This window comes from Delphinapterus leucas, chromosome 5 (genome assembly GCF_059928025.1).
Source record: "Delphinapterus leucas isolate spDelLeu-1000000601 "Yukka" chromosome 5, BTC_Dleu_Yukka2, whole genome shotgun sequence".
NCBI lineage: Eukaryota > Metazoa > Chordata > Mammalia > Artiodactyla > Monodontidae > Delphinapterus > Delphinapterus leucas.
Genome location: NC_143133.1, coordinates 66,504,364 through 66,524,573, shown reverse-complemented (window position 1 = coordinate 66,524,573; position 20,210 = coordinate 66,504,364). Strand labels below are relative to the sequence as shown.

At 40.1% G+C, this 20,210-nt stretch overlaps 1 protein-coding gene across 15 annotated transcripts in view; it reads left to right on the top strand.

Annotated features, from left to right (window-relative positions):
• ATP8A1 (ATPase phospholipid transporting 8A1) overlaps positions 1-20,210 on the top strand; it is a 241,088-nt gene that overhangs the window by 137,471 nt on the left and 83,407 nt on the right. For all 15 annotated transcript variants that reach the window (XR_016393271.1, XM_089911849.1, XM_089911844.1 and 12 more), the window contains one exon: positions 3,089-3,153. Coding sequence is in view for 14 of the 15 variants with exons in the window: in XM_089911849.1 (XP_089767975.1) it covers positions 3,089-3,153 (65 nt within the window). In the remaining variant the exon portion in view is untranslated. The remainder of the gene's footprint in view (positions 1-3,088; positions 3,154-20,210) is intronic.

Sequence of the window (20,210 nt, the reverse complement as noted above, 5' to 3'; positions counted from 1 at the left end):
GTACAGCCAAACTTCAGCTCTTGCAACTATGTAACACCCTCTCTTAACTTTGCATCCCTGCCTAGCCCCACCTCCCATCCATAATTGGCACATGTAGGTAACCATTCTGCAGCTGTCTGCCAAAGTCTGGAGGTGGGGATTATGGCAGGCTTGTATACCGACACTTGTTTCTGTGACCAAAGATTATTTCTGAGATAGGAAGCAAGGTTCTTGCTAGTTTTCACTCATCCTACAGTTAATTCCAATTTTGCAGAAGGAGGTTGTATTAGGCAGCTCAGGCTGCCATAACAGAATACCACAGGTTAGATGACTTAAGCAACAGAAGGTTATCTTCTCACGATCATGGAGGCTGGAAGTCCAAATCAAAATGTCAGCAGGTCGGTTTCTCCTGATCCCTCTCCTCCTGGCTTGCAGATGGCCGCCTTCTCTCTGTGTCCTCGCCTGACCTTTCCTCTCTGGATTCTCACAGAGCATCTGGTGTTTCTTCCTCTTCTTATAAGGACACTAGTCCTGTTGGATTAGGGATCACCCTTATGACCTTAGTTAACTGTAGGTAGCTCCTTAAAGACCCTACCTCCAAATGCATTCACAGTGGCAGTTAGGGTTTCAGCATATGAATGGGGAGGTGGGGACAAAATTCAGTCTGTAACAGAGGAGAAAGCTAATATTCGCTGTTAGAGGCCTATAGTACCAATAATATGCAAGAAAAATATTGCTTTTTTCCCCCAATTCAGTAATAGTTTGTTGCCTGAACACTGTGAACCCTGACAGTAACCTCTGGATGATATTGATTTTATGAATTACATGTAAAACTCTCCCAAAACTAAAGAAAGCATTTCAGCGGTATTCACAAGATGAAACCACTTTTAGAAAGTCATCAAGTATCATGTATCTAAAAACATATAACTAATACTCCTTTTAGAAGTGTAATGACAGTATTCTGTGATAAATACTGTATTTATAAATATAGTATTTATATTAAATAGTATAAATGCTATAAATTTATAGTAAATTGATGTTGTTAATAGAGGAAACTTAACTTTTAAAAGAAAACTAAGCAGTAGAAGTTTAAACCTACAGGCCAAACAAGTTGTTAATTTTGATTATAAAAATTATCACTGGTGTTAGAGACAAAACGGAAAGAAGATGTATGAGAATACAGAATGCTTTAGAATCAGGAGACCTGGAACACACAGATATGATAAAGCAACATGACTACAGATAGAGGAAAAATGCATGGTGGGTAAAGAGTAATATGTGGGCAAAATAAGCAATCCTCAAGATGGTTCCAGATTTGTAGCCATTATGAAAGTTCCTCTGGAAAGGAGAGTATGGTGGTGGTTTCTAGCAACATTTAACCTTTAGAATCTTAGGCCATACTTGTTCCTAGAAAAGGGAAGGTAAGATTCATTCATTCAGCAAATGATGATGGTGCCTATGGTGCCAGGCATCAGTTAAGAACAGGGAACAAAACGTATCAGAGTCTCTGCCCTCAGAGCTCAAATCCTAGTCAGGGAAACAGACAATAAAGTCAATGAGGACACATAGTATATTTGATGGCAATAATTGCTCTAAAGAAAAATAAAACAAGGAAGGGAGAATAGGGCATTGCACAGAGGGATTCAGTTTTAAATCAGGAAGTCAAGAAGAACTCTTGAGAAGGCGACATCTCAGGAATGACCTAAGAGAGGAAAAGATGTCACTTGGATGATTCGGGAGAGCTGTCTTCTGTTCTAGAGAAAGAACAAATGCAAAGTGTGAGAGGAGGAGAAGAGGTCAGCAGTGTAGCAGAGCCCGGGTTGGATGGGCCTCCCAGACCGTTGTCCAGACTTGGCTTTTATACTGAGTGAGATGGGAAACCATTGGATGGTACTGAACTGAGCAGAGGAAACACTTGATCTGACTTTCCTGTAAAAAAAAAAAAACTATATATATATATATATAATCTCTGTCTGGCTGCTAGACAGAGTAGACTCAAAGGAAAGCAAGTGTTGAAGCAGGAAGGCCAGAGGCTATTGAATTAATCCAGATGAGATATGGTGGTGGCTTGGACCACCAAGTAATAACAGTAGAGGTGGTGAGAAATGGTTGGGTTCTGGATGGATTTTGAAGGTAGAGCCAACAGGATTGATTGATAGATTAGATGTAGGGTATGGAAGAAAGAAAGGAATCGGGTAAATTCAAGGTCTTTTAGCTGCAGCAGCTGAAGGATGGAGTTGCCATTAATCAAATGAGGAAGACTAAAGGAGAAACGGGTTTTCTGGGGGGAGGTTAAGAGCCTGGTTTTTGGATATGTTCAGTTTGAGATGCCTATTTTACACCTAAATGTCTGCTATTAAGTAGGCACTGGCATGTGAGAGTCTAGAGTTCAGGAAAGAGGTCTGAATGGGATTTATGAGTTCTAGAGTGGTCAACATTTAGATGGTGTTTAAAACCTTGGGAAGGAGTGAGATCACAAAGGGAGTGAGTGTAGATGGTATTGTTTTAAATGTGAGGCCCGCCAGCAAGGTTGCCTGTTTTTCTCCAGCCACGTTCAGCTGTAGGCAGACAGGTGCAGAGTGAGCTTAATCAGCAGGTGATTTTGCCCTGCAGCAAGTATAGCAAAGCAAGAGAGGGCAGGAGAGTAGAGGATGTGATGCAATCCAAGGGCAGGAAGATTGTGATGGGATCAATGGTCCAAGAGAGAGCCAGACAACCCTCCTGAACCCTTCTCCCAAAACAACCACTGGCCCACCTTCTGCTCTTCGTGTTGGTCATCGTGAAGGATATTTCATACACATTTATCAGTTTTCAGGACGTTGAGAATCCTTACTGTAATCTCTTCCATATGTGTTTATCAAGACAGCCTTAACACTCCAGGTAATGTCCTTGTATCTTATCCCTCTTACAGCAAGCAAGAGCATTTCTTTTTTAAACTTCCTGCAAACCTAGAAAACAGCCATCACTTCTATTAAAATAGATAAAATTTGAATTTTATCAAATAAAATAGATAAAATTTAGAATTTTGTAGTATTATCGTGTTAACGTCCTCACCTCTTCTCTCTAGAGAAATTAATTATATCAATCTGTTTACTCTGTTTGGACATAGGACACTCCTGCAAACTTTTGAGGAAGAACATGGGAATGATTGTTATAAATGAAGGCTCTCTTGATGTAAGTAAGATTATCTTTTTAAAAAAAAAAAACCTTTAATAACTTAATTATCTTGTAGCATTTTATTTTATATTCAGCTAGCTGTGGAAATATTTTATTTTCCTGAGGTTAAAAGATACCTTACTACTATTGTTCTGCTAGAACAAACGTACACTGTTTTGAACCATTGATGTAAAAAGATGCTAGCTTTGTATCTATGACAGCTAAAAGAAATTGCTAAATGATTTGCTTAATGTTGTGAGACAAGAAAGCTGCTTTACAAAAGCATTATGTCAGGAGGTTGCTGAGTGACTGCAACTTATTTGTATCTGCCTGGGTATTTTGTATATTAAGCATTTAATGTCTGCTTTAGCTTCCAGTGTTGATATTTTGCTTCTTTTAAAAAAATGTGAAAGCTGTTGAACACCAAATAACCAATAGTCAAGTTGTTTTTTATCATTTATTTTTTTGGCTGCGTTGGGTCTTCATTGCTGCACGAGGGCTTTCTCTAGTTGCGGCGAGCGGGGGCTACTCTTCATCGCAGTGTGCAGGCTTCTCATTGCAGTGGTTTCTCTTGTTGCAGAGCACGGGCTCTAGGCGCGGGTTTCAATAGTTGTGGCGCACGGGTTTCAGTAGTTGTGGCGCTCGGGCTTAGTAGTTGTGACTCACGGGCTCTAGAGCACAGGCTCAGTAGTTGTGGCGCACGGGCTTAGTTGCTCTGTGGCATGTGGGATCTTCCCAGACCACAGCTGGAACCCATGTCCCCTGCATTGGCAGACGGATTCTTAACCACTGTGCCACCAGGGAAGCCCCTCAAGTTTTTTTTTTAATGCCCTAACTTCTGGGCTGAAATATGAATTCCTAGGATGTCTTTCTTCATGGCTGTGTTCACATGAAGTTATATTTGGAAAAGAGGGAAAGATTTTTTAGGAATATAGTGTAAAATAAAAGTTAACAACAAAAAAAAAGAAAGTAGGTCAAATGACCTGTAAATACTTTAAAGGAAAGGTGAGTGCAATTTAAGATAGAAGACAGAACGGGAGAGGTGATTATACAACCGCTTGAAACAGTCATTGTGACACAAAGAGCAGAGCAGAGCAAACCTGATAATTAGGGATGTTGGAGAAGCCGAGACCAGCTTTGTAGAAGGGATGATGAAGACGCAGATGTTTTGAAGTTGGATATGAAACAAATTACATGTAAGAAGTATTTAGCTTCTGATTTTTAAACTGAAATGGTGACCTCTTTATTATTTGTCCTTAAAACAATCCTTGTGATACTCTTCCCTTTCTTGTGAAATCTTTAAGCACCTTGTAGCCTGAAGAATAATATGTGATTTTGCAATTATGAGAGTTGTTTATGCCTTTCATTATTGGGGAAGTGCTTTTTGTGAATGAAGCTTTAATCCTAAACACACACACACACACACACACGCAAAAAAAAAAGCCAGCCCTCCAGAAGCTTATAAATAATAAGGGAAGTAAAGTGCATTCAAGTAACAGATATGTAAATAAGGTAGATAGCTTGCTGTGAAAATATCACGATGTTTAAGGAACTATTTACAAAGTAAGTGGCATTTAGTTACATAGAAGTGAGTACCTGAGTAAGGGGGACAAAAGCAGAAAGAGCTGAAAGTTACTGGAAGTAAGTTCAAGGCATATTTGGGGCATGAAAGAGGAACATTAAACTTGAGCACAAGGTTATAATTTTTTAAGTATGTTTTGTTTGAATAAATATAGGCACAGAATGTAAAATTTAAAAGTTACAAAAAGGGAAAGTATAGGTGGCAAAAAATGAATCTCCCACCTTTACACCCAGCCTACTCGTTTACCTCCCTAGGGACGGTCACTAGTTCCAGTCTTGTGTGTTTGTCCAGAGATGTTCTGACTTACCTAAGGGATATATGTGCATGTCTGTGGACGCATCCTTTGTTGTTAAACACAAATTGCAGCATGCTGTCCACACTGCTTGATACTGCACTTTGCTTTTCTCACTTAATATATCTGAACAATTATTTTATAATGGTCTGTGTGAAGCTACCTAATTCATTTTAATGGTGGCACAGTATTTATAAGACAGCCATAAAGAAATGACAGAGGGGGGTTAAAACTGGAGAGCTAGTCTCGGGTCAGCTGTGGAAAGCTGGGCCAGGTTTGAGAATTTGCCTTCATAGGCGAGGGAAGCAATTACATCAGCCTCTTAAAAGAGGTGTGATGTGTAGAAGCAGTTCTACATAGGCAAGTTGGAAGATTGGGAGGCATGGGGTGCAGGTAAGGGACCAGGATAAGAGTTAGGGAGGAGGAAATAGGGGCACCAATGCCAGCAATGTGGTGTGAAATTCAAGGAAACTTATCCCATGGGGTCCCTGAGAAGGAGCCATCGAAGGTGGTTCCAGAACTGGGTTGCAGTTGTTCACAACATTACAAGACCCTCAGTGTAAACATCCCCATAATCCCTGTAGACCATTAGGCCTTTGTCAGCATCATGGGTTACACGTGGTACCCAGGTTTTCTGACACTTGAAGGAAGTCAGAAGTGGGACCTGTGAGGTCAAAGCAAAAGCATGACCATGCTTGATTTGACATCCTTCTTGTCTGGATTTAGGCTTTCATTTTATGTAGAGTGTGCTAGCATTGCTTCTTTTGTTTTCATCTGTTTCGTCATTTTTCTCCAACTCTTAGACAAACACAGTCTTGGAGTGTTTTAAGTATCAAGTGATGTAAATAGCAATCTCAAGAAAAAAAAGAGAAAACTGAAATACCAAAAATATTCAATGTACTGAATCATGTATTGTTAAGACAGGTTTATTTATTTCCATTTTGAAGTTTCCAAGATGGCAACTGAAAAGTAATAAACACCTCATTGGGACTTCTCTGGTGGTCCAGTGGCTAACAATCCGCCTTCCAATGCAGGAGATGCAGGTTCAATCCCTGGTCAGGGAACTAAGATCCCGTGTGCCATGGGGCAACTAAGCCCATGCGCCACAACTATTGAGCCTGCGCACTCTGGAGCCCATGTGCCACAACTAGAGAGCCTGAGTGCCGCAGCTACTGAGCCTGCATGCCTCAACGAAGACCTGATGGGGCCAAATAAATAAATAATTTTTTTTTTAAAAGAAAAGTTATAAACACCTCAAAGGCACTTGCACTACCTATTGCTGCAGGACCAAACGTAGAGCCTCAGGGGAGTACTCTATTTCAGTGAGAGCAGGCACACCCGTCTGTCTGTTTTGGTTTGCCATTCTCTCTCACTCCCCAGCAAGTTGCCTAGCCCATAGTTCGTACTCCGTAAATATTTGAGAAGTGAGTCACTGAATAAGGTTTAATTAAGGGCTTCCTTTAAAAACAGAAAAAGGTTGTGTATCAGTTTTAAGTTTGGTAGTAATCGATCATATCTGATACTTAAAGAGCAAGTGTTTAGAAATGTCCTTAGCAATTCAAATGCCAGTTAGGTGTGGAAGATCACAGGCAAACACTATGGCTGAATGAACTGACAGACTCATCCAGCTCCAGACTACCTTGGGTTCTCGCACTGCTGTCCGGAGAAGGTTTTTCTCCCCGGGAGTTAAGTGGTGACTTTACAAATCTGGCTGTCTGGGGTGAGACCTGCTGTGGCAAACTCATTTGCTTCTCAGCAGGAAAGGAAACAGCACTTTGCATCATAGCTCCTTCAGATCTTGTGTCATACAACCCATGGCTGAGATTTCAGGCAGGCCATTAGAATGAGTCTAGGTAAATCATTATTTATTTTTCATTGCCATGGAAAAGAAAAGCATCCTATGTGTTCAAATTGTACTGATAATAGTAAGAGATAGGGTTACCACTCCATCAGCACAAAGAATAATTAACATTTAGGTGATAAACTTAGGAACATGCCATCTTAGGAAATAATATTAATATAATAGGAAATAAATTGTGGGTGTTCAGGGTTTTGTCAAGTGACAGTTTCAATGTACTCAAATCATTCTGTGCAGTAGCACAGCGGTTAAGGTACAGTTCTGCCCCAACTGAGTGGGGCACCCTGGGCAAAGTGAAATTAGATAACTTCTCTGAGCCACTTGTGCTGCCTGTCAGGTGAGGATAATGTTACCCTTGGATCGGTATGGTTAGCACAAGGCATGGCACGTATAAAAAGGATATGTTACAAAATTGTGTAGAAAAATAGTCTATGTTGAAGGCTTGCTCTACGGCTTGCTCTATGGAAATCTGATGGGCTTTTCTGCCTCTGCACATTCCCGGTTCCTTTCACAGCAAAAGCAGCACACCCTGCTAGTATGACACCTGAGAGCAAAGCTAGGTGTTCTCACCCAGTTACCTGACAGTGTCAGCAAAAGAGTTTCTTAAAAAGCTTGATCATACTTGTTTTAATTTAGAAAGTAAGAATTTCATGGAGGAGCATCTTTAATAATCTAAAGTAGATCAGAATCTATTAGACATTTGTTAGGTAACAGAACTTCTATCATGTGACTTTGAACCACTTTGTTTTGGGTTCTGATTATGATCTTGGTATGAGACATTTTCTTAAGGGTCTGCAAAAGCACAAATTTTAAATTACTGGCTTGAAGGATATTTTGTACTTCTTCCCTAACTCTACAGAAATGCCCAGGAAGTATCCCATTAAATTCACAGAAACCCCTTCCACTTAATGACCTAGATCCTGTCTGTTAAAACTGGAAACATCTGAAAATGTGAGCTAAGAACTAGGGAGCCTCCTATGTGACCTGTCTTTAGCTCCCAGTGTCTGATTACAGCATCTTTCAAAATGTAGTAAAACAATTCTGGAAGGACTGAGTTGATGTTCTATTAAGGGGTGTGATTATTATAGTATTCATATCCCCCATAGCATACCAACTCTGTGAATCTCTGGAAATACTTTCAGGTGACCCAGAATATCTTTTTTGATGGATATGATCTAACTTTTTCTAAAAGGTAGAAAGAAATTGAAGACTGATTCATTGAGATAGCTCAGGATTTCACTACCCTCATTTGTCAAGTCTGGGTAGGTGGGAGGAACCATAATTTCTTAAGCCATTAACTCTGTAGGTACCCAAATCATCTTTCTTGAGTCTCACATGATATACCTGTAACCTTGGCCTCTCCTCCTTTTACCATCTTTTTTATGTGGAGAGTTGTGGGATCTGTCCTTAGAGGTAGGGCTGGATCTTAAATTTGTTGTTGTTTTTTCTCCTCTCTTCTACTGTCTGGCTTCCCTAGGAAACAAAAAGGGGCAGAGAGGAAAATTACTTACTATATATTTATTGAATCAACAGAAATGATGATTAAATATGTATGTGAGGAACTTGGAGAAATAAATTTCTTCCACTCAGAGTCAAAAGGCTTCCAGTTTTCCCAAGTTGAACTCCTGAGAAGCCCTGCCCACCTCTCCTGCTGATCATCTGGGCACAGTTTTTTCAGTTTCTGCTTCTGTTGACGTTTACATTTAGCCTGATTAGGAGTCAGCACCCAATATAAGGAAGCAGAGTACGGATCCCAAAGGAAAATGCAGCTTTTTGACTGTGTGAAAAGGGAACTGCTTACCCCTGCAGGGTTCTATGCGTGGCTATTACAGTCATAAGAAAAACACTAGCTTATGTTTATAAGTGCTTATTTTTTGTACTAAGTACCGGACTAAGGATTTTACAAGGACAATCACATTTACACCTGAAAACATTAGTAGGCAGATACTATTATGCCCAACCTTGAAAGGTTAACTTGCCCTCTAGTGCTAAGCAGCCCTGGAGGATGTATCTAAGTCACTGGATTCCAGAGTCTAAGAAAATAAGAGTTTTCTGGGCCTCAGCTGCCAGTGACTCTTATAAAATAATAATAATAATATCCATCTCTAGGATGTTGTTGTGAGGATTAAACAAAACAGTACGTTTTAAGTACAAGGTCTGGCATTTAGTAAGCACTTAAGAAGTATGGACCATTATCATGATCATTATCATTTCTTTTAGCATCATTATTCCTGGGGGTAGGGGCAGTTTCATTTTGCCAGCTGCTGTAAGAGGTGATTTTAAACAGCTGCCCTCCTCACTACTTAAATTTCTCTACTTAATTTGCAGATATGAACTTAAGCCAGCCTAGGTTTGATTATGGATACCAGTCTTTTCCCTCCCTCATATATTTTACAGAAAATGAATTGTTAACCACATTTCATATTAACAAGGATAAGAATATATATTTTTCAACACCACGGGAAAAGAAAGCCCTTTATGGGATTGCACATTTTTTTTCCTAGCTGAATTTGATTTTCTAACACCATGTAAGCTTCAAATGTAACTTACAGGCATTCATGACATAAATGGTGAAGTTGTCATCTGCACCCTTTTAAGCTCGACTTATATGTATTATGCAGACAAACCTTACTGCTTGGGGAACCAGTCACTGTTGAACGGCTTCTGAAAGAAGTCCAGAATAAGCAAGTTATTGACTTGACTCCGGAAAAGGAGGGGAAAAAAGAGAATTGAGGCTACTTCAAGTTTTGTCTTGATATGTCCCATGAGTCTAATGCAATACGTTTTGTATTGCTTTGAAAAATAGTTCAGGCAGGTTTTAAACCACACTGAGTTTTCCTCCACTGCCAGCTCGGGAACTTTAGTATTGTGAATTCTCTCTTGCCATTAGCAAAGCTGTTTCAGCTTTTTTGGCCTGAAAATGTTTAAGATCTCAGTTTAACTTTTAAGGTGTTAATGTATCCCTATCAAAAGCAAAGATATGTTTTTATAATGTCCCATTGCAAGATGATTGTTCAAATACTGTCTGGCACACGGCTTACTTCAAGTAGCTCTCAGTGAAGAAAGCCAACTTTGTTCCGTTTGAGAGAAACGGGTTAGTAAAAACTATATATAAACATTACAAAAAAAGAAAATAACATAAGAACAAATAATCTGTTCTCTGTTCCTCTGATTTAAGACGGTGTCTGCCACAAGCCAAAGACTGTGGTTGAAAAAGTTCCATCCAACCCATTGTTTGGTCTCATAGAAACAAAATGTGTCCCCTTTGCTCAAACAAAATTCTGTAATCTTGGGTTGTGTTCAGATCCCTAAGTGAAGTTGTTCACAGATTCATAGTGTTGCTGTTCTGAGAAATTCTTCCTCCCCCTAAGCCTGAATATTCGTTATCTTTTTTTTTTTGGCTAAACATCTGAGCTCTTCTAAGACTCTCTGAGACCTAGAATTACGGTTAAATGCCTTCTAATCAGTCTGCCCTCTTGCCATCTCCCAACAGCTTGATGGCATTTTTGAGGTGAGCAGACCATGCCTTGTGACCTTTTTTGCATCTCTTCTTTTTGTATCTTTTGATGAATCAGCATAGCCATAAAATTGACAGTTTACAGGAAACCTATGTGTCAGGTAAATCTGCATGCGTTAGCCTCTGCTCCTATACGGATGACGGTGTCTGTCTCAAATACAGATGGAGACTTTGAGTTCACAAAGCCAACGCCTGTGGGATCCTGAATCTTGACCTAGATTGCTCTAAGTCCAAAACTGTTTTTCTTTTTGTTCTTAAATAACCCTTCCTTCTCCAGAGGTAAAGGGGACTCAGTCTCAGAAAAAAGCATTCTGGAAGGCACACCCCACGTTTGCCAGCTTGTCCCTACCTCCTCTCCCGCTCACCACCAGGACTGCAGAGCAGCTGAAAGAGGAATGCTCTTCTGGGAGATGGTGGCGTTTGGGCATCTTGTATTTACGAAATTCAGGAACGACCCTATATTTCGTTTTACTGTGACAGTTGTACATAGATTTATTTGAATGGATGTGGGAAATAATGGAAATGGTGTGCATTTGGAATGTGCAGTGAGAAAACACAGCAAATAATGATTCTTCGGTATGCCTACATTAATTAATTCAGATCATTAGGGAAATGGGCCCAACGTCAGCTTTCTTTGTGGTTCTGGGTAAGAATTTCTCACAGACCCCAGTTGTTACTTTCTCCAAACCGTTGATTTGGTAATTTGCTTATTTTCAAAAAGCCGGTTGTATATTCTGTGCAGCCTCTTCTGGCTGAATGGAAGGCCATACGAGAGACTGGATGTCTGCCCATCCAGTTCCTCCAGGACACTTCCTCCTGCCCTTGAGTCACCGCCGCCGCTGGAGAATATTTAATGCCAAGCTCAAAATAAGTGTTTAGGAGACTTTCAGTGGTGGTTTCAAATAATTACTATGAGAGCTTTGGTAAAAGCCTTTATCCACAAAACTATTTAAATTATATAATTATATCCCCTACCTCACTCTTCCTTCCTTTCCCGGGATTTGTCTGTCTTTGCTCTATGCCGCCGTCCCAACGCTGAAAGATAGACTTACACCCAGATTGGACACTTTCTGCCTTTCTCTCTAGGGTACCCAAAACGAGAATAGAAAGATGCCTCACAACGAATTATTTGCCTGATGGAACCTATCATAACCCCAAATCCCAAACCTCTGCCCAGGGGCCAAGAGCAATTTACCCAGCGCTGCAACTTCCTTTTCTTAGCTTCTTCCATTCTTTGACCTGTTTCAGATGGCATGACCCTACTGGGAGATTGGGCCGTTTCCTCAATTACAGTGTTTTATATCTACGCCTGCCCTGGAAAGCTCATATCTGTGTATCAGCAAAGCATGAAAAAATTTTTTTTCTCTGTTTCCCTCTTCATTATATTTAGCAATATGTATTGATTAAGTGCATTTGTTTGGCTGCCTTCCACTAAGCTGTTTTAGAAGACCTCTTTGGCCATATGTTTTTAATGATTTCACCTTCTGTCTGCCTTTACCCATTTTAGAAAAATGACTTTATGTTGGTTTGGTTCTATACAAGTATGTTTTTAAAGGTTATGTTCTAATATAGCCTAGGAGTTTAGAAACACCGGTTTTTCTGGTCAGAAACTGTCCAAGAGAGAGTGATCCTGACGGGGATGAATACTAAATGGACCAATTGTATATAAATGTAATTTCTCTTTACTCTCAGGTATATGTTCTTTACCACTTACTACTGCCTGCAGTAGCTAAAGAAGTAGTTGATATATGTGTTGCATAGGGTTATATGGAATGGCCAGTGTTCCACTGAATCAATAATACAGTGTCAAAAGATAATACCCAATGGTTTACCGACGTTGCTGTCATGGAAATCATAACTCAGTCTTTAAGAACGTGCTAACATTGTCCATACTTGATATGGTCAGAATGTATTATTAAGAATGTCATTGGAATGTTCCATTGATTTGTAATTTTAGGGTATGAACATTTGGAGAGTGCAAAAATAGAGAAAGAATGAAACATTATTTGGCCATAAGTTTGTAAATACCTCATGTTTTAAATGATGATGAGGTGGGGCCACAAACCACCAAAACAGCTAATAAAATAGGTGTTAGTTTAAGATTTTTATATATATTCTCTTATTTGACATTTTAAGTTAACTGATAGTAGGTTTTAAAACCAAGTAGGTAAACTAAGGTTTTTTCTCACACACACACACACACACACACAGTAAGTATTTATTTATCTGCTTTTAAAAATCATCAATACCTAAGAAGTTAAGTTGATGGTGTTAGAGCTGAAGAACATGACAGCGAAATAAGTCCTCTGTGTTTTGTTTATCATTAGTTATTTTCAACCTACTATTTGTGAAGCTCTCATTTGCATATAATGCTATTCTATGTAACTGCATATATATATATATATCGATATATCTTTATGGGAGCTTAAAGTCTAACATATATTGATGTGGTCATCTGCAAAAAACATAGTATGAGAGAAATGCCAAATCACTTTGTAACTTTCAAGTTATTTTCTGCTCAAGAGTTGTATCAGGGCCTCCCTGGTGGCGCAGTGGTTAAGAATCCACCTGCCAATGCAGGGGACATGGGTTCAAGCCCTGGTCCAGGAAGATCCCACATGCCGCGGAGCAACTAAGCCCGTGCGCCACAACTGCGTGAGCCTGCACTCGAGAGCCCGCAAGCCACAGCTACTGAAGCCCACGCGCCTAGAGCCCGAGCTCCACAACAAGAGGAGCCACCGCAGTGAGAAGCCCGCGCACCGCAATGAAGAGCAGCCCCCGCTCGCCGCAACTAGAGCAGCGGCGAACACCCAGTGCAGCCGAAAATAAATAAATAAATAAATAAATTTAGTTTTTTAAAGAAGAGTTGTATCAGGTTAGAGACAGAAATTAAGAGAGAAAGAAAAACAGTCTAGGTTAACTTTATAAATATTTGTCCTCCTACCATCTAGCAAGAGCTACATGCCATATGAGAAGAGATAATGCCATCTTTTCTGTAATTGAGGGAAGACAGGTTTCCAGATAGTTTTTATGCAGAAGAAGTAGTAGGTAGTAGAGTTGGGTGTTAGCGATGAAAAAGTAGATTGAAATAAAATTGCCATTAGGAGATTTCAAAAGGAAACTGAAAATCATCTCAGTAATATACCGCTTGGATTGCACTGATGTTGTGCAGTGATTGACAGGTTGCAGAACATTCATTCTTCTTCGGGTGTTGACATCTCTCTTAGACCTGATGTCAGAGGAAGGAAAAGAAGTAGTCTTTCCTGGAAATCACCTCTGAGCCAAGCACTGGGCAGGACACCTGAGTTAGCACATCTTGTCACCACAATAACCCTACAAAAGAGATATTAACCCAATCTTATGAATGAGAAAAATTTGATTGAGAGAAATTAAGTAACCTGCCTGAAGAAAGACAGCCATAAAGTGGGAGAACAACGGTTCAAACCAAGTCATTCTGATACCATATTACTGCTAATTAGTCAAGTGAAAAAATAAATAAGGACGAGGTAGATTGGAATACATATGTACTCCTGGTGAAGAAGTTTATCGATAGGCCATGAAATAAACTTACCTGTGACACCTATGATGTGGGATATAATCCTTTGTAGAACGCTGAGCCTAGGTAGCCACCTGATCCAAAAGTATTTTGGAGTTCTTGGTGTCTTAAGTTAGTGGTTGAAGCCATTCCTTATTTCTCATTTAGTTTTTTCATAAGGAATTTTTTTTCAAAATAAAACACCTAATAATTTCCTTTCCAAGAAAGGTGAAAACTGCTTGATTAGCTTGTTTTCACCTTATATTCTACAACCACCTAAAGGTGAGGAAAGCCTTGTGTTCTGAGCCATGGGGTATGTTTCAGCTTCTGGAACTTAAGTCCTTTACAATGTGGCTTCATTGTTTTGCTTCAGATGTTATTGGTGCCCAGAAGCATCATGTGAACTCTCATGGCCATCCTTGGCTTTCTAACTAAAAAAGCCCCACTTTTTTATGGTTACATATTTGTTACATGTTGATGGCTGCCTTCTCTACACTGATTGGTAACTTGTGCACATCAGCTGACGAGTTCTGAAGAGTTATTTTACAGTGACCCAACCTCCAGCAAGTTGTCTTATTTCATCAGTCGCCATCTTTGTTCCACAAGATGTTCTCCTGTAACATTATGTTGCATTTTGTCCTTTTGGTGGAAAGTAAGTGAAAACAAAAACCCACGGTGCTGCTACTAAAGTGAGAAGCACAGGCTTCATAAACTTAAGTCCATTCTGACAAGGGTGAAAGTTGTGTGTCTTCCAAAAGTGATTCAGCATTAGCCAAAATTCTATGCTTATTTCACTTAACTGGTGGTGAACTCATGATAAACTTATGATAAACATAAATTTATCATTTGACCTGCACACATTTAACAGATTCCCAGGAATAAATACAGGTGCTGAAGGCTTATTTGTATTCTGACCCAAATACCAACATATAGTTTGAACTAAATAAGTATTATATGTATACTTTTTTCCTTTAACCTTTGCTCTTTGGCTTAGTCTTGCTGATGACTCCTTCTGGGATAAAATGAGTGATCACACATTTTCTTCCGTCACTATAAGTAACTGTGGCCCTGGAGCAGGGTGTGGGTGTTACGACACCCACACCACGACATTTAGGTGTTACATTTTACACTGTCTGTAATCTTCACATCATTTCTGCTGGTTAGACTGGAATAGACTAGTCTTCTAGTCAAAGGCAAGAGGCTTTTATTTACCTCTCCTTAGGGATATTTCCACATTCTCTACTGGGGTGTTTCCCGGATATGTTCCTAAGTAAGACTCTCTGTTCTGTAAACCCCTGAAAGGAATCAGGAAGAAAAACCAAAGGCCAGAGGCTGAAAAGGGCCATTTTTATGCAAGTGCTTTCTGCAACATTACATTTGGGGCCATCAAAATCATAGTTCTTAGGTGGCCTAACATGTTCTTTGCACATCTGGCCTCCGGGTTCTTTAGAGTGTTCCAAGCAGAGTTTTTGCCAAAATGCAAACGACATCTTGCACGCTATGATACTTTCCAGACAAATCAGGGCTTTCGATTTATTTCACTATAAAATTGTGTTCATTGTCTAGGGTGCCCTCTGTGATTTTTATCAAAGATTTCCTTGGCAAAGGTCATGTAAAAGTAATTTTAAAAGATTATCATAGGGCTTCCCTGGTGGCGCAGTGGTTGAAAGTCTGCCTGCCGATGCAGGGGACACAGGTTCGTGCCCCGGTCCGGGAGGATCTGCATGCCGCAGAGCGGCTGGGCCCGTGAGCCATGGCCGCTGAGCCTGCGTGTCCGGAGCCTGTGCTCCGCAACGTAAGAGGCCACAACAGTGAGAGGCCCACGTACCGCCAAAAAAAAAAAAAAAAGATTATCATAAAGCTGCCAGTCTTTGATTTCTTAAAAATTGTTGTTATTTTATTTTATTGGAGGGTATGGTGGGGGTCAGGGCAGGCCACCCTAAAATATGCCAGACTGGCATATTGAATATTTTGAATTAAAGTTACTTAAGAAACAGCCAATCCAAGAAGAACATTCTGACCCTCCTTTGTCTTTAGAAAGCAAGAAATAAATCTCCCAATTGAAAAGTACCTGCCCTGCACCAGGAGGTAGATAGACATCCTTATCACTAGAGATAGGAAATTCCAGGCCAAGAAGGCTGTTTAAACAAAACTTGTTACTTCCTCACTAATTTACTACCCCAAGCTTAAACGTCTCTGTCTTGTCAATTCTTTACAAATTTGTTGTTTCTTTGTCTAAAAATTATAAAAACTGCCTGCTTTGGTCACTTCTTAGGTCCCATTTCTATGAGACCTCCATGTGTACTAATTAAATTTGGGGGTTTTTCCCTCCTGTTAATCTGTCTTGTGCCAATTTAATTATTAGGCCAGCCAAAAAAACTCAAGAAGCAGAGGGTGGGAAATTTCCCCCTCCCCGACAGGTATTGTATGAACATGTTATCTGTTTTGCCAGGCAATACAAAGATCCAAATAGAACTTTATTAAGGCCCTTTGGTCCGAGTTAATCTTTGTGAGGAATTGTGCTTGACCTAATTATCTGCCAAGCATCTTTCTTTCTTTTTTCTTTTCCAAGCATATGTCTTATAAACCAAATACACATTGTTTTCTTCTCATAAATCCACTATTATATAACCTGCTTGATCACTAAGTAGCTAGTCTAGGTGTTGATTCCATTATATTCATTAGACAATTTCTGTTATATGAGATAGAAGGAGATGTTAGATCGTAACCACCACTTTGTTCTCCATTTCCTCTACAATAAAATAAGCACACTAACATTTTATTTATTGCTCTAATTAAAAGTGTCCAAGATTACAGGAGTTTTGCAGGCAGCAAAAAACAATGCTCAAAATGGTCACACAACAAAATCATTGTAACTTCCCACAAGGTATTCTCCAATCATTAATAATTTGGTTATTCTTTTATTACCAAGTTTGTATTGATTTTATTTCATCTCTTTATCAAGGGCCTCAGTCCTGCAGGGAAGTAGAGATATAAACAGATAAGCAATTATACATCACGCTACATTGTGTAAGTATAAACACATATTTGGAGAATCCAGAAGGTGGAGGTATTCATGTCACCTGGAGGACTCAGGAAAAATAGAGTTGGGGACGTTTCTTGGTTTATTTATTGTTCATTGCTTTCCGTATGTAGTCTTAAAGGAAAGAAAGAGTGACAGTGGGGGAGAATAAAGATGCAGGGGAGAAGAGGGAGGAACAGAGGTGAGAAAAGAAGGCAGGTCTTCCTCCCAGCTCAGGAATTAGGGAGGATCAGGTAAAGGGAAGTTTTGAGATTAAGAGAGGAAAGTTGAGAGAATAATTTACGAATGTTCTCAGTAAAGCAGGGAGATGTTTGCTGCACTAACAGGAGCCAAATTTGGAGTCTGAAGAAGGGAAGAAAAGGACTGGAGTAACCTCTGGGAACAGTGGAATCGGCTAGGCCTGGGTGGAAGTATAGATCAGCAGTAATGAGCACCCATATAAGAGAGGAGAGCTGGAGTAGAGCCTGTCCTCAGGGGGAGGTGATTTTATTCCCTTCCTAGTCCCTGTTGTGTCAGGACTAAGAACAGAGGAGTGTGGGCTGTAGACTGAATTGTGACTTGGCAAAGCAGGAAAGCTTGGAGGCGCTCATAAGGGCCCCTGATGAGCACTTGGCTAGGTGCAGCCCACGGACAGGGAGAGGAGAGCTGAATGCTCAACTGTCGTGTCCACATGGGATGCAGGCTGTGAGAGGTGCAGGCAAATTCCGCTTTCCCTGCAGCTCCTTCCCATACCTGGGTCCCCGCCTGGTGAGACGCCTGAATGCCTGTCTGTCTCCCCAAACTGCCTTTACTTCTGACTCTCCCTGATTATAGCAACAAATGCTCCTTTTCTTTCAGCCCACAAATAAGACTTTGTAGCATAAGGAGATACAGAGCTTTTATGTTGTTGTACTCTGTGGTCTTTTATCCTTTTTCTGAGTTAGCTTCTCATTTATATATTTACACTTTCACATGTCACTAAGTTTAAACGTTTAAACATTTTCCCCCTTTGGTAACCAAAAAGAAAACAAAGCAACAGCTAATGTAGTAATAAATTTATTTCTAGCTACAGGAGATAAGCTTCAATGCAATATGGCCATAAAGTATGGCTCCCAGGCTTACAGGAGAAGCAATAAACTTTCATAAATAAAAGAATTTTAAAATACTCCTGGCAGTATAAATAAGGGTGAAATATAACATGTAACTGGCAGCACACAGCCAACAACAGAGCTGCTTACAAAATAAAACTGTAAACGAAAATAAAGTGTTTGCAGCTTTTCTGTTGCCGTTACCTTGCGCCCTAGGTAGGCTGACTGGAGAATTCACTGTGCGAAGATTTTGACTCACCTTCTGAAATGTGATCTCTGTTACATCTCCTGACACTGTTTGATTTGCTGCAGGTCTGTGATAATCACCCAGGAAACCCAGGGATGCTGACGCCACAAATAAGTTCTCAGTACATTTTAAGATGTTAGGGAACGCCCTCAGAAGAAGGGAGAGTGGGGCACACAGGACTGTGTCGAACAGGCTGGATCATGAGGGGCTTGCACAGCCAGGGGTTTACTTGACTTTGAGTCTTGCTTTGCAGCTGATCTATAAAGAAATTTGAAGTCTTCTTGAGGTACATCTCAGGTTTCATTTAGGTTTTCAGATCAGGAGTGGCTTGGGCAAAACTTAAAAAAACAGAGTAGCGGATGGATGGATGGGTGGATAGATGGATGGGTAGGTAAGTAGATAGGTAGATAGGCAGGCAAGCAAATAAATACACAGGTACACACACATTCATTTCAGTGGACAGTGCCTTGGTTTGAAAGACTTTTGAAGTAATAATCCCTATTATTCTCTAGAAAATTAAAGAGCATGAAGGAGAAGACTGTCTCTCTCTCTCTCAAATCAGAAGTGATAATAGAGGGGAAATGGAGTGCTTCCAGTGGGGTGAAATCAAAATTTATCAGTGCTCTCATTGCATAAATATGTCTTTCCCGAGCATCTGTAATTACAGGCACTGTTTGTGGCTGGGAACCACATTAAACATTGTCTCTCCCCTCAAGGAACTGAGGGTCTTGCTAGCATAGAGTGAATTACACATGATAGCATGGAGTGAGCCTGGGAGGGCTTGGGAGGACAGCTTGGTTTCAAAGATAGTGGAATATCTCAGGAGGAAAGGGTGGTCCAGAGAGAGGGAATAAAGGAGTCAAGGTTGTGAAGAGAAAAGCGAACGAAAGTTAGCTGGACTTGGATTTTAGACTTTATCATGCAAGCAGTAGAAGCCATTGAAGAATTTTAGAGCAAGAAGAGACTCATTTGTGTTTCAAGTTTGTTTTGTAAAGAGAAGGCTCTGTTGGTGGTAAAGACAAGATGAGAGACAGGTGATGAGGGCTCTAGGGAAACAACAGGGGAAATGGTATGGGGATTTCACTTACGATTTGCTATGCCTGGTACTGTTGGTTTTGGTTTTGCTGGATAATGTAGAGAATGACTAGCTAGGACAGAAATTTAATTCTGAGTTTGGGTTCTCTACTTAGTAGCCATGTGTTTTGGGGCGAGGAAATTAAACTCTAAGCCTCATGCTTATCATCTGCAGAATGGGGACAATAGCTGTGCCTCCTGCACAGGGTTGTAGTAAGTGTTAACTGAAGTACTGTATCTGCGTGTGTAGCCCTGAGAACCGTGACTGGTGTGCGGTATATGCTAAATATTGTTTTATTTTATTTTCATTTTTTATCTGTGTATTAATCTGCTTGTTTGTTCATTTCATCTATGGGAATTTGCTTTTAAGACAATCCAGGGGAATCTGCTATGGATAGTCATTGATAAATTTGCTTGCAGAATCTTGCTGACACTTTTTACCTCCTTTTCTTAAAATTCTCTTGGGCCAAAAATTTCCAGTAGGAAAGAGGAGTGTGAGGCCTGTAAATTAAAACATCTCTTTCCCCCCGATGTAAAGTGTGAACAGAAAATTTTGCAAAGAATGCTGCTGTATGGCGGTCCTTCATGTCACTGTGTGTAACAAGGAACAGGGGAAGTGTTAAATGAAGTGCCAGCGTTCGGAGGGTTGGGCATGCTTACTTTACGGTACAACATTGTTCTGTTATTTCGATAAACAGATCCTGAAATTCCAGAACATAGTGTGAACCACATTTGAAATACTAATGTAGAAACACCTTCAAAAATCCCCAATATAAAATTTTAATTACCTCTGTCTTTGCTTCCCTCTTTGTGAAGATAACTCAAATAACTGTACCACAGTCTTAAATTGGAACAATAAT